Here is a 15,698-nt window from a genome sequence, read left to right as displayed (position 1 = left end):
CATACTTAATATTTCTCCATTAAATCTTTTATTTTTTATCTTGCTGCAAATGACGAATTTTCATGTTCGTACATACAATTATCAACTAAGCAGGCAGAGGGCAGTTTACTGACTAATGTGTCAATATTATTCACTCTCTGTTAGAACTGTGATTTAAAAGGTTTCAGTTACAACAACCCAATGTAAACGAGCCCCTTAATTTAATTTGCTGAACCGTTTATGCCTCCAAGTTTGATGTGACAACTATTAGAGGTGTTTGCTGATGGAGGTGCTTGCAAAAACTAAATCTCTGTTTCACAACCAGTGCTTCTTACATTTTGCCAAGTCTCACTTTCCCCTCTCACTCTCAATATGATTTGATTAATCTCAGAAATCACATTTTGCCTTTTTCTTCTGCTCACTCCTCTTGCAGAAGTGAAATAAAAAGCTAATTTACAGGCGCTAAGTCAATAACTAATTAGTACTTCCTGTCCCTACCTGTTGCTACTAATATATCTTATATTTTTTGCTTTCACAAGATCTTGTTTTGGGGTATGGATTTTATTATTGCTTATGTGTGCTGAAATTGTTGAACAGTTTTAGCTTTGAGATGATTGCACACTTATAACATTATCAATTATTTCATGGCATCTTGATATAGCAAATATGTTATGGTTCAAAAAAAGAGACCATGGAAATGCTCTTTTATCTATTTATGTTAACATCCATTTTTCACCCTCTCCCCATAGTAAGTTTTTCCCACTGCCATTAAACAAAATATCAGCTGTCTGTAAAACTGGCACATACAGATCTTAGGAAACACAAAATAGCAATTTCTAATTGCAAAGTGCAAATTTTGGAGTAAACTGTGTCCTCGACAGTGATATTAGGATTTGTAGAGAAATGAAAATATAATCAAAATAGTATGGATAATTGATGCAGATGTCTGATGCTAATCAGTTAATACTTTTGAACAGCTGTGAGAGTATGGCACATTTTTTGCTTTTATATTAATCAAAATTTGCCATAGCTATTATACACTTATTTAGTATTGAAGCTTTAAAATTGATTTCATCTGGGGCCAACTGGTATTCTGTTTCACTCTAATTTGTTTAAGTTAACAAGACAGATCTTAGCATTATGCAGATTCTGAAATTTGTCTTACTTATTGTTGAAACTTTTCCTACAGAAAATAATTATCCCTCACTTTAGAAAGCCATGAAGTACTGCAGATATACACATATATATACGAACATGCGAAAATAAGATTCCTGGCTTTTTTTTTAATGTCATGTCTAATAAGACTATAACATATCACCATGTCACATCAGGTCTGTATTTATAATATTTTAATAGGATTTCAGTTTCTATTCATCAAAATATCCTCAAAAACTACCAGTATTATTATTGTACAATACTATTATTGTAAGAAAAAATCTTTAAAATTTCACTTTAAAAACTGTATCTGCTCTGTGTCATTCTAAGTATGCTAAATTGTAAACTAGACCCAAATCAAACAAATTAAGAGAGAAGTGAATTTTCATTTCTGCAATATAGTGCAATGTGCATGTGCAAACCTTTTTCATCTAGCGATTAAATTAAGACTTTGAGGAGTGGGTGAATTATAGGACTCATGCATGCATGTTGGTGCATGCACATTCATTAGAGTCATCATTTCAGAAAAAAATCATGGAGTGGGGGGCAAAGCTGTGTCACCATCCACACTTCCACCTTCTCACTCAGGCCACAGCTGCTCGTGCGGGGTTAGGGTGCTGGTCCTACTCTCAAGGAGGGCGTGGTGGTGGCCTGGTCCTATCCCAGAGAGATGGGAAGGGTGGCAGGCCACAAGAGGTGTTTCACACATGGCTGGCCTGGTGCAGGGACCGGGCCTCTTCCGCCTCTTCTCAGACCTGGCCCAGGTCACTGGCCCATCCAGCTAGTCGGGAGAGGCGGTGCTGACAATGGCCTGACCCCAGTGGCTGCTGCAGGCCTGGGGGAGACACCACAGCACTGAGTGGTGAGGAACTATGAAAACTGTAATTGCCTCCTCATCCCATAGCAAATGATGTCCCTGATGCACACATCACAGCAGCACAAGCATCTTAACAAGGGAAGGCCGGTGGCTCATGTACACTGCCCTGACATCAGAATCTTCAGGGAAGTTTAATGGAGTCTCACTCCCATGTAACAGGGCTCATTGAGCCATTTAAAGACTCATGCTCTTTTGCTGTATGAAGCCTAAAGGGTGGAAGCTAGTTGCTATCTGATTCCCCACCCAACCTGTCCCTTTAGAGTAGCCTGTCTCCTCTCTCGATTTAACTGCATATTCATGTGTCTCCACTACTGGTATCCCGTATAAAATCCTGCTGTGGGATCTTTAGTGGAAATAGTCTAGTGGCAGACACTTTAGTAGAGTCAGAACAAATATTTAATGAAATGAACAGACAATGTCACCAAAAAATACTACAGGGGAAACAAGGTACAGTCTCATTTTAAGCAATGATGTGTACTTTTCACTCATGGTTATATTGTCAGCATTGATAAAATCACAGCTTTCAAGTAAGTACATTCATATGCCCATTATCATGCATACATATTTTCAGTTATATTCTCATATGCTGATAAGCTATTTATTGGTTTAAACTTAATGCCACATTTCCAGTGAGTACTTCATGTTTTAAATGCTAAGACAACTTAATCTTTTTAACAACTACTCAAGTTGAAAGACAATGGCATATTTAACCATGGGGGTGGGGTTGAGGAAAGGAAGCAATGAATGGTATTAGTTGCTTTTATAAACCTGTTAGCATTTTAAATGGCAAAGAAAGCCGCTATCAGCAGTAGCATTTGCATATTTAATTTTCCTTCACACTATGACTTTTTATTCCAATGAACAGTATTAATTTTTAAATTAGACTATGTTTAAAATAGGATAATAATCTCTCTTAAGAATGAAATTTTTATGCAAGGAAAATAAAGTTCTTCCTTCTTCCTAGATTATGTCCCAACTGAAGTGAAGAGGAAATTTGTTATTTTTCAGCTTTCATCAATTGGTAAAATGGTTTAATCAGTCTGGAGATAGATTATTCTGGACTTCCTAAAATTTAATTATTAGGAAATAAAGCTATCACAGTGATGTTTTATACTAAAGTAAAATGCCAAATTTTTGACTAAACTATTTCCATTTTTGGCATACTGTAGTTTTATTAAAAAACAAGAGAAATAAAGGGTCAACTTAGACCTTCTGTAGACCTGCACATATTTTAAGTATTAAGGAACTGATCCTTACAAATAATTTAGACATACCTTTGCTCACATGAGCAGACTTCAATGGGACTACTCAGTGGAGTAAAGTCATGCACTTGTCTAAGGTCCTGATCAACAAAATATTTAGGCACATGCTTAAAGTCGTGCACTTGATTAAGTACTTGGCTAAATTGAAAACAAATCATGTTTTTTCTCTATTTATAAAATATGCTGCAATGTAACCTTAAAAAGAATCTAAACTATAATTTAGCAGCTTCCTAACTATGCATAGAAAAATGAATGGGAGCCTTCAAACAATTCATGTACATTAGAAGAATTACCCTGTAGTTATCTGGGATCATTTTTAAATACTTCCAAACCAGAAAAGATCTTATGGATTGTCTTTTCATTTTAAAAGGTCTAACTAATGGATTAATTTCAACTGAGCCTATGAATACAAGCTGTGGAGATATCATTTCACAAACAAGTTTTCAAAGCATACAAGATTAAATCCATATGCTGCTGAGATGAAGCACAATAAAGCATCACTGAGATAATCTATAGTTAAAATGATGGTGTATGACTTATGATTAAGCTTCATTACCTGCAGAGCAAGGGGCTTCCATCTCATATTTTTCAGTAAAGCTGGTGCTGAGGTAAGCATGCTCTGAGGTCGCTTTTTCAAAGTTAAGATAACACCACTCGGATCCTCTCGTAGTGCATTCACCAAATTTTTCAACTGCCACCCCACCTGGTAACCAGCAAAATCATTACAATAAAATTGAGGTACAGTATTCAAGAGGTAATGTTCCCTTCTTAATAATAACATAATAGGTTTGTGTATATATATATATTTTAGAAGATTAACTCTGTAAAACTGTCAAAATTTAAATTACAGTGTTAGAAAACATGCCACCTAAAAATAATACTTATTATGGTACACTAAAATGGATATGTACCATTTCAGCTATTAGAATGAATAAACTGCTGCTACTCCATCCTAAACACACAATTTAATCTCATTGTGATTTTTAAACTAATTATAACTGAACACTGATGTATTTCCTTAGAGGTTAAAGGGTTAAAAGGACCTAGCCTCTATCTTGTATAGTCTAACCCATAGTAAGATAATATAACTACACATCTTATGCTTCATAATTACTGTAAACTCTACAAAATATATGTTGCCATACCTTTACTCTTTAAAAATGCTATTATACTATTAATATTACTGTAAACACCATTAAAATATTACTACTTCAGGCAGATGCAAGCATAACAGGGTTCAGTTAAGGCTTCTACTCTTTACAATGCTATAAAATAAATGTAAAAGGCTAGTTAATTTAAACACCACAGCTTTTGAAATTTTATTCTAAATAATTTCATCAATTTAAATTACCATAAATTAATTAATGAAATCTAGCTACTATACTTGACCATCAGTCCAAAAACAAATTTTCCCATTTATATTACTGTACTTTGCAAATATTGTGAAATATGGCACTTGATGAGTCTGAAAAGACTAATTGTCCTTTTCTTCTAAATCCTTAGTAGAATTTTTTGGAATAATTTGTTTTATGTAGCTTTTGAAAAAAGGAATGTTGTTATGGTACACAAGTTGAGTAAGCTTTTCAAAAGTGACTAATGATAGATTTTAGATCACTAGTATGGGGCACCTTAAAGGCATCTGATTTTCAGAGAGCAAGCCCTCAGTGTATTCTAAATAAATAAATAAATAAATAAAAAATCATGCCCTGTTAAGGTGTCTCAGATTGACCTCCCAAAAGCTGAGGTACCCAAAATCACAAGTCACTTGAAAATCTTAGCCTATGTGTTTAGAAAGCTATTTGCTTTAACATATTTTACATCCCTCAAGTCTGTCTCTCCTTTTAAACATTAATAACTATGTTTTCTCCTAACTTTAAAGGATCATGATTAAAACATTCTTAATTTTGTTATTTTTACAAGAAAATTTTCTAACTGGTATATGAAATTTCCAAATCCATGAAGTAAATACACATAGTATAATGCTACCTATAGCATGCTGCTACTTATGGAAGGATAAGATGGAAAAATATAAAGAAGTGGAGCATTGATGTTGTCCTTCATTAGTCTAGTACAGCAGTGAAACACATCTGTATGTTGTTTCCCTTTCACTTCAAGGAATTTACTCTTGGGTGCATAAGAACAAACTCAGACTTACTGCAAAACTGGTAACCAAATTTATGCTGCCAAGAAATTAAGTGCAATGCAAGATGCTCAAAATATACATATTATTTAGCTTGTTCATCCATTATGTCAGATCGCACATTGATTTTTGCAATCACCAATTATTTTCAGAGTTGCTGATCTCTGATGAATATGCAATATGCCAATCTAAGTCAGCAACGGTGCCTATGTCAATAGTCTTGAGGCACAGGAAGGCTGCCATCATCATTCTTCATGTGCTACAGTGAACCTAGTCATCCTTTCTCATATAGCAAAATGCATTGCATGAAATGTTAAATTCTCATCTTCTCTCCACCAAGGATGTGTTTGTACAGTACATCAATGTAAACAAGGAAGCAGAACACTGACAAAATTGCTCCTATGGAATCCCTTCTGGACTCCACCCTGGACTTCCAAGCGTGGAAGTAAATATATAAGTTCCAGCCACGCTTAGAAGTCCAGGGTGGAGTCCAGAAGGCATTCCATAGGAGCAATTTTATATATATACCTTCACTTCATATATGTCCTTTCCCAGTGTTTTTCACTCCAAAACCACTACTCATTTTGCTATAGTACTTTGAATAAAACTACACATATTCATTTATCAAGTTTTGTAGAATACATTCTCCATCTTGCCATAGTCTCCATTTTACTTTAATAATATGTGTAGCAACAAGAAGGTTACAGAATAAAATTTAAAACTTTTTGTTCTCAGTACTACTATCTTAAGAAAAACCACTTTGTGTGTCCATAATGGTGCTTTCTGATTCACACGGATGTAATCAACATTTTTTGTGTTTTTAAGGACCAAGGAAAGTTACCACCTTGAATATACCTGTAATTTCATTCTCCTTTATGCTGTCAGAAACACTGAATTAAAATTCTCACTTGTTAAACACCCTCTCTCTCCATGTAACCCACTGTTCATTTTAATTCTATAACCTTGTACACCAACTGAAAAGATTTCTGTGAAGGAATCCTGGTGAAGAATAAAGCAAAACTAAGAGTCTTGAAGAGGATGACGTGGTGCAAGTTACAGAGTTATGGCAGTAATGCAAGATTCTTGTCATATAAATTGGAATGAGGTCGCATGAGAGAATCATGTCTTGTGCTTTAAAGCCATCCCCTTTCTAAATATAACAGGCAGAAAGATATATAAACTGATTTTTTGGTTATGCTCGTAGGTTTTTAAAAACTACTTAATGTACATTTTCAAACTATGCGGAGATTAACACTGTCCTGCCTTTCCTGGAGTACTTTCAAATAAATAGAAGATTCTCTAACCTTTGTGTAAGAGTTGCAGGGATTAAAGAACAACACTGAAAATTATTAGGATTTGTACATTCCAATTTAGATTCTCTAGGGCAAAACCAATCTTACTTGACTAAGATCTTTCCAGTGAAAAATTAGCTATAATCTTCAAATGAAGTCCACCTTCTGCTTTCATTGATGCCCTTGTAAGAATCTCATTTCTGGACCAGTCAGCCCTCAGACTGTTTCATCTCTCTTGAATAGGAAATAATAACTTTCTTGAGGGGAACTAGACAGCTATCAGATCGGCAAGGACAGATTAAGGGAAACTGCTACTCAGCACTGATGATCGCCGGGAAGCATAAACAAACCAATGATCATTATAAGATCCCAGCAAAACAGAATAAAACAGAAGTATAAATATAAACTGAATGACAGAGTTAATTTTATTTTAGCTGAGGAGGGGGGCGGTTAAAAGTAGGAAGAGAAGGGGGAGCATGCCTGAAACTGAAAAACGTCAGAGCAAGCTATCCTAAAGGCACTGGATTAAAGCCCTCTTCCAAATAAACTAAATTTATCTTCCAGGAGATCTCTTCAAGATCTCCCTGCTACCATCACCCCCAGCCATTCCCAATTTCCCCCTTTAAGACTTCAGACTTTCAGAACCCCTAGGAGTCCAGGGCACCCTCACGTTAGTGTAGGCCAACAGTGGGATTCTGGTTGGAGACAAGATAGGAAGGTAACTTGGCTACTTGTAGTCAAGCCTTTCTTTGTGTGACACAGTACACATATTTTGTCATCAAAACTGCTTTGTTCTTTTGAGCCTGCTGTTGAGAGAGGTTGGATTGTGTCTTGCAAGGCCTGCCCAAATTCCAAGTAGCTACCCTGCTACTTCATGCAAAGCTAGCTGATTTGCTGCCAAAATTGCTGTTTACTGCTATTCTCATTTATTCACACGGGGAGCTGTGTGAGCAAGACAAGTCACCTCACATTAGACAGGAGAACTAGCTGTCAGTCAAACCACTGAGTACACGTGTATGAACACTGAATGGATCAATTTTGGTGACATTATTGGGACCCTGTCATCTTCGCCCACAGTAGATAATCACATCAGGGAGAGGCAAAGTCTAGCCCATATGACATAATGCCTTTGTACTTTTGGTTTCCCCATTTATGATGTACCATCTCCTTGGTAAAGCAATTTGAATTCCTTAGATAAAATATGTTTCTAAAAGCCTCAAAGAATTAGAAAAGTAAATGAAAAGGAGTCACAAGTGTTAACAGTTATCTCCAAAATTCTGTATAAAGAAGCTCCTTCCAAATTGCCCTAACACACACAAACTCATGTACCAAAAAGAGGCACTTCAGTGCTAATTATTCTGTGGGCTGCATGAGGAGGAACATATATGTATTTCTAACAAGTTGATTCACTTACACCTAAATTAAATTCAGGGTCATTGATTTCTACATTTTCACCACTATACAACACTAAACTGATTCTGTTTCAGTGTGTCTTGTTTTGTTGATCTTGAGGTAAACAACAAACCCAGTCTGGACACCCAACGTTGCTATATGCAAGGTTATGCAAGAATTTCCAGTTTTTATTTTATTATGAGACAAATAATTTAAAAGAATATAAAATACACAATATTTTACAAAATAAGCACAGTGTGGCAGAGCTATGTTTGAGCTTTCAAACTCAGCATTGAATTTCCTGATTTCTAAATATTGAATTAATACTAGCTTTTTGTATGGAATTTCAAAATGCATTAATAAAAGTCAGCTAGTCAACATGTAGGATTTGACCAAAGAGCAGAAATAATTTACAAAGCAACAATGTTTTTAGACCACTGTATTTGGTGCATTTTATTATCTTAAATTCTGTGGATTATCCCATGTTCTTTAAAAAGGAAGAATAAGCAAAACCAACAAAAAGACATCAAAGTTTTAGTACTCAGTTAAGCATTCAAGGAAAGGAAAATTTCATTTACAGCAAACTCCTTTATTTGAATCCTGTTGAAGGGTTCAGAGCTGGTTTTGTTTGGATAGGATTGCTTGGGTTTGTTTTAACACATTGTATTTTAACTCATGATATGACTTAAGAGGCCTACCTGTCCACTTTTAAAAGTTAAGGTTAATGTAAGTAACTTAAAAATAATTTACAACATCAATTTTTTTCAACGTGATCTAATCATGACAGGTCTTTTTAGTAGAAGGCAGACCCCATCGTTTAATTTTGCTAAGTACAATGCATGTTACCTCTGACTCAGGACGCATTACTCACGTTATAGTTGATTATCTAGAGGTAGAGCCTGTAATGACAGAGACACATAGATCTTTAAGGATGACAAGAACTACAGCTCCAACAAACTCTCCTCTTTGGTATGTGAACCCTGCTTGTAGCAGGTACATTTGGGTTATAGCGTCACCACAGTCTAAATTAATACTTTTATTCTGAATTCGTATTTTCAGTTGCTGTTAAAATTTGATACAATAATTTTTTTAGCTTGGTCTTAGCCCAGAAACTTTTTTTCACCTCAGAAAGTTAGTAAAATCTTAAGTTGTCTGGATATGAAAAATACTCTGTACCCTGATCATTTAAAAATAGCTTTGTTAAAATCTTCACATTTAGCATGCATGCAAGAAGAGACTGCATCTTCCTTACAGCTTAGCACACTGTGGATACTACAGAAAATAAATAATAGTGCAAACGCCTCCTACAAAATCTTCTTTGAGATTTCCCCTCTTTATGTCACTTTAGAAAAATTGATATTAGCAGCCCTCTTTTCTTTATCTCCTTTCCTAAAGTAAAATGGGAGAGAGTCTAACTACTCCCTTACCCTCTGTCACCCCCTTTGTCAAATCAAATCATCTGTGGGGCAAAGGACTGTCAGCCTTTGAATCCCTTTTCCGCCCCATCCTTCTGGCATTTTGAAAGAGTTGTGGACTGGGACTGACTTTCTGCTCCTTTAGAGCGCCAGATGGTAAACCAGCTCCCCATCCTCAAAAAGCTATGTCAGCACCTTCTGAGGCACCTGTTCTCATGCATAGTACTACAGGGCAGCCGGGCCATCTCCTCAAAAACATTTACTGGCTCAGCAGAAACGTGAGGACCCAAGTGGAGCATTTTTAGGATGCCATGGGATATAGGCAGATGACAGCACTGAATTATCTAAAGTTCCAGAAATTCAGCAAGCATATCTCAAACAACAGAGGCATATGAACTGTTGCATTTTTTTAAAAAATTGGTAGTCTAATTCACATTGCAACATTTATTGGTTGGAGTTAGGGAAGGGATACAGTTCTCTGATAAAATGGATTGGTAAAGGATTTAAAGGAGGTATTCTTTAAAGGAGCAAAAATGGGAGGCTTTGTGACTCCTAAAATTGGCGCGATAGGGAGCCAACCCCTTCCCTCCTACATAGCCTTCCCCCTTAACCTCATTCGAGAGGGTGGGGATGGTGAGGCCCCAGCAGCAAGTTGGCTGGGTACCAGGCTAGGTAAGGGGGAGGGCTTTACAGAAGCCCCACAGGTATATATCAAAAAGATCATGGAATTACCTGCAATATACACTTTTATCTGCTGGGTACTCCCAGACATTTAAGAAAAAAGTTGTAGCCTAATTAAACTACATCCAGAGTCTCCTGTCCTCCTTCTAACATAGCCAGAAAAAAGTGTGTCTAAGGAAGAGGGTTGGCAGTAAGCAATGCCTCCATGAAGGGAGGACTATATTTCTTGCATCTCTGTTAACTCGTTCCCAATCTACAGAAAAAGAAAAACTGGTGATGTCATTAGATTTTTGCAGGAAAGAGATACATTCCTTCTAAATATAAACTGTAAGGCAGTGCTGGACAACCTGCGGCCCGCAGGCCGCATGCGGCCCATCAGAGTAATCTGCTGGCAGGCCATGAGACAGTTTGTTTACATTGACTGGCTGCAGGCATGGCCGCCTGTAGCTCCCATTGGCAGGGAACGGCGAACCACAGCCACTGGGAGTTGCGAGCAGCCATGCCTGCAGATGGTCAATGTAAACAAACTTTCTTGTGGCCCGCCAGCGGATTACCCTGATGGGCCGCATGTGGCTCGCGGGCTGCAGGTTGCCCACCACTGCTGTAAGGCCTTCTATACTGTTTTCCTGCTTAGCAAACATGCTGATTCTACCAAAAGATTTAATTAAAAGTTATTGTTGAAGGAAATCAAAGCATTTTTATTCTGCCAGAGGTTGCGCTGGTAACATGACCTTAAACTATCTGCCATGAGGGTTGGTAAATACGCAGACTGACTCCCCCAAAAGAGGTCAGAGGGGAAGGGTATCAGCTGGTAGTCATGTGAAAATCCAGAAAGAATGAAGCAAACAATAGATTCACCTTTCCTCCCTCCATCCATTCTGAAGACAATGGAAAAGAATAGAATGCTTCAGCACTATCTCCTCCAGAATACTTTATAGGGTTGGGAAGGGATGGATGCCTAAACTTTAAAGAAGCATCAACAGATACCAAAATTCTGATTTTTTTCAGGTTAGCTCGTCACCAGTAATGAATAATAAATACTCCACACTTCTATAATATTTTTCATCCAAACATCTATGCTTATACTCCCTGTGATTCTGAATGAGGAATACATCACTTGAAGAAGTTTGACTTTGAAATAAAGTTAAATATGATTTTAAAAGTCTGTACTACACATGCACAGTGTTAATTTTATTATTAAATCTAATCATAACCAAAAGAGTGAAGGCCTCAAATAACACCACCACTCCAACAAAGCTTGCATATAAACTATATTGAAGTAGATCACATCTTTTCATAGAATCATAGAATATCAGGGTTGGAAGGGACCTCAGGAGGTCATCTAGTCCAACCCGCTGCTTAAAGCAGGACCAATCCCCAACTAAATCATCCCAGCCAAGGCTTTGTCAAGCCGGACCATAAAAATATCTAAGGAAGGAGATTCCACCACCTCCCTAGGTAACGCATTCCAGTGTTTCACCACCCTCCTAGTGAAAAAGTTTTTCCTAATATCCAACCTAAACCTCCCCCACTGCAACTTGAGACCATTACTCCTTGTTCTGTCATCAGCTACCACTGAGAACAGTCTAGATCCATCCTCTTTGGAACCCCCTTTCAGGTAGTTGAAAGCAGCTATCAAATCCCCCCTCATTCTTCTCTTCTGCAGACTAAACAATCCCAGTTCCCTCAGCCTCTCCTCATAGCTCATGTGTTCCAGTCCCCTAATCATTTTTGTTGCCCTCCGCTGGACTCTTTCCAATTTTTCCACATCCTTCTTGTAATGTGGGGCCCAAAACTAGACACAGTACTCCAGATGAGGCCTCACCATTGTCGAATAAAGGAGAACGATCACGTCCCTCGATCTGCTGGCAATGTCCCTACTTATACGTCCCAAAATGCCAATGGCCTTCTTGGCAACAAGGGCACACTGTTGACTCATATTCAGCTTTTCGTCCACTGTAACCCCTAGCTCCTTTTTTGCAGAACTGCTGCCGAGCCATTTGGTCCCTAGTCTGTAGCGGTGCATGGGATTCTTCCGTCCTAAGTGCAGGACTCTGCACTTGTCCTTGTTGAACCTCATCAGATTTCTTTTGGCCCAATCCTCTAATTTGTCTAGGGCCCTCTGTATCCTATCCCTACACTCCAGCATATCTACCTCTCCTCCCAGTTTAGTGTCATCTGCAAACTTGCTGAGGGTGCAATCCACACCATCCTCCAGATCATTTATGAAGGTATTGAATAAAACCGGCCCGAGGACTGACCCTGGAGGCACTGCACTTGATACCGGCTGCCAACTAGACATGGAGCCATTGACCACTAACCATTGAGCCCAAATTAACAAATTAACAACATTTGTTTGTTAACCTCCTAGTGCTTTATAAACATTTGTTAATTAAATATCATTATGCTTTTGTGAAGTAAGCATTGTTATACTCATTTTACAGATGTGTAAACCAAAGTACAGAGAAATTAAGTGACTTTCCCAAGAATACAAAAAGTCATGAGCAGAGCTGATAATAGAATCCAGGTGCGTACTGACTCAGAGTACCCCGCTCTTGTCATAAATATAAAGGGAAGGGTAAACACCTTTAAAATCCCTCCTGGCCAGAGGAGAAACCCCTTCACCTGTAAAGGGTTAAGAAGCTAGGATAGCCTTGCTGGCACCTGACCAAAATGACCAATGAGGAGACAAAATACTTTCAAAGCTGGAGGGGGGGAGAAACAAAGGTTCTCTCCGTCTGTGTGATGCTTTTGCCAGGAACAGAAAAGGAATGGAGTCTTAGAACTTAGTAAGTAATCTAGCTAGATATGCGTTAGATTCTGTTTTGTTTAAATGGCTGATAAAATAAGCTGTGCTGAATGGAATGTACATTCCTGTAACTTAAGGTTTTGCCTAGAGGGATTCTCTATGTTTTGAATCTGATTACCCGTAAGGTATTTACCATCCTGATTTTACAGAGGTGATTCTTTTACTTTGTCTTCAATTAAAATTCTTCTTTTAAGAACCTGATTGCTTTTTCATTGTTCTTAAGATCCAAGGGTTTGGGTCTGTGTTCACCTATGCAAATTGGTGAGGATTTTTATCAAGCCTTCCCCAGGAAAGGGGGTGTAGGGTTTGGGAGGATTTTCGGGGGGAAAGACATTTCCAAGCGGGCTTTTTCCCTGTTATATATTTGTTAGACGCTTGGTGGTGGCAGCAATAAAGTCTAAGGGCAAAAGGTAAAATAGTTTGTACCTTGGGGAAGTTTTAACCTAAGCCGGTAAAAATAAGCTTAGGGGGTTTTCATGCAGGTTCCCACATCTGTACCCTAGAGTTCAGAGTGGGGAAGGAACCTTGACAGCTCTACACACTAAAACAACATTCCCTCATCATTCCATTCACTCACTCACCTGGCAAAGGTGACCAGAATAAGGAAAACAGCCTTAAAAGAAAGTAAATGCTGAAGGAGCCTGCCCAAAAGGGACCTGCAAGGCAAAGTCTAGGTGCTGCTGAGGACTGACTGGATGAACCATCACTTTGTAGAGATAATGGGGAAAAACTTCTCAATTTAGGGATGTGGAGCAATGTCCCTGTTCTCAATAAGGCCTTGAATAGCAACTGTAACAGAGGCATGCAAATGGAGAGCACTGATGCTGATACCTTTGCTGAAGCCTGACATTAGAAAATCCAAAACATGCCAGAATGAGCATAATAGGGCAGAGATGTTCCCTGACTCAACCAGGCTGAAAAGATCCAATAAATCCTAAGATTACATGAGGTAGACATTTTCTGCTGCTAACCAAGCAGTCTGCCACTATGCTAAAGAAATCATCCCTTAGGAAGCAACTCCATTCAGTAGCCACGTAATCATTTGTGTATGGGGCAGGTGGGAGCAGTGCACTGGCCCCTGAGAGAAGATTCAAGTTTTCTGCAAGCATCTGGGAAGAAGAGAGAAGTTTCACAACTCAAATCAATAAGGGGACCCTAGTTATAAAAGGGATGGGGATTAGATTTCTGTCACTCATCAGGTGTGAGAACCAGGGGTGCCAGGGCCACCACAGAACTACCAGAATCCAAAATGAGCCAAACCCAAGGGACTAAGGCCCAGATCCACAAAGGGGTTTAGGCTCTAACTTTCACTGATTTCAATGGCAGTGAGGAGCCTAAACACTTTTGTGGATCTGGACTTAAGTCCACACAGGCTAAGTAGCAGCCCAATAACTGAAGGTTGCTACTGGGAAGAACCAGGGAGGAGGCCCTGACAGTCGACAAAGTGCTCAACAAGAGTCTGTCTAGGGAAATGAAAGCTTTTCATAGCAGAGAGTTCAGGATCAGACCAAAATGGGGGTGCTGGAAAAGATAACTCTGCTGAAACTCCTTAAGGCAAGAAATTGAAAGAGCTCAAACAAGGATAAGGGTACAAACGTCCAATCACGACAAAGACTGGAGATCAGCATCACTAGGATCTTCACATATACACCCGGTGGGAGGGGGGAGAAGGGAAGACAGGCCAACTGGAAAGGTAATGAATTGATAATGGGTCTTCCTGTGGGTGTCATGAAGGAAGCACCAGTTGTCATATAGAATGCAGATATGTAAACAGGCATCTTTCAGGTCTGTACAACAGACCAAGAACCACCCCTTTGTAAGAGCAGACGCTTAATCTCTGACAGAGGCTTGAGAGGAACCAGGAAGGTTTCAATCTTGGACTGAACTCTATTGAGTACCCCTGAGAAAATACAACCCTAACACAAGCATCCGATGAAACATCAGCAGATGGCTTTCCACAGTGGTGGAGCTAATGTTCCACAGCAGTTGGGGGGTGGTCCTGGCCTGATTGCTGTAGGGTTGCTTTGGGAGATCAGGAATAGGAAGGGAAGTGACTGGCAGTATTCTTTTTCTTCTCTATTTCCCCCCTTCATTATAGAGAAATAAAGGGGGAGGAAGAGGGGCAGAAGGAGGGAGAAAGAACAAACTCCGGTGACTATTCCAAAGGGGGCAAAGCAAACTAAAGCGATCATGTCTGGCAGAGGCTTATATCCTACAGGGGCAGGGTCTCAGGTTTTCCGCCTTGCTTCCAGCTAGTGGCACCATAGTACCATCTGGCCATGACTCCTATGTCATAATATGAGAGAAGAGATAGACATATGAAAATTATCTATGTATGTGTATACACATACAGATGAAAAACAAATATGTCTAAATTTGTTTAAAAAGGCAAGGTAGCACCTTCTTCTGGAGATCTAAACTCAAACTGAAGTCGAACAACATTGTGTAATGTGTGTAGTACCTGTCAACTGGATGCTTGATTGACAAATTCAAAGCATAAAGGAGTTCAGAAGTATCGAATCCCAATAGAGCAGGGGGGCGGAAAAAACCTCCCAAGTACACAGTCTCTTGGTTAGGTACAAAATTGTGACCACTGTATTCTTACTTGTTAAGCACCAGCACTATGCTCACTTCTGTAGACAACACAAAGAGACAGTCTTTGCCCCAAGCATCTTACAATTTAACTTTCTTAAATA

The 15,698-nt window shown here is 38.7% G+C and overlaps 1 protein-coding gene across 4 annotated transcripts in view; it reads right to left on the bottom strand.

The window, feature by feature from the left end:
* Positions 1 to 15,698, bottom strand: part of CNKSR2 (connector enhancer of kinase suppressor of Ras 2) — a 376,791-nt gene that overhangs the window by 162,796 nt on the left and 198,297 nt on the right. For 3 of the 4 annotated variants that reach the window (XM_048862811.2, XM_048862821.2, XM_048862839.2), the window contains one exon: positions 3,830 to 3,976. The exons of the other annotated variant lie outside the window; for it this stretch is intronic. In XM_048862811.2, the coding sequence (XP_048718768.1) occupies positions 3,830 to 3,976 (147 nt within the window). The remainder of the gene's footprint in view (positions 1 to 3,829; positions 3,977 to 15,698) is intronic. 4 annotated transcript variants of the gene reach the window in all.

This window comes from Caretta caretta, chromosome 1, assembly GCF_965140235.1.
Source record: "Caretta caretta isolate rCarCar2 chromosome 1, rCarCar1.hap1, whole genome shotgun sequence".
NCBI lineage: Eukaryota > Metazoa > Chordata > Testudines > Cheloniidae > Caretta > Caretta caretta.
The sequence above is the reverse complement of the archived record's forward strand: the minus strand, read 5'-3'. Positions and strand labels throughout refer to the sequence as shown.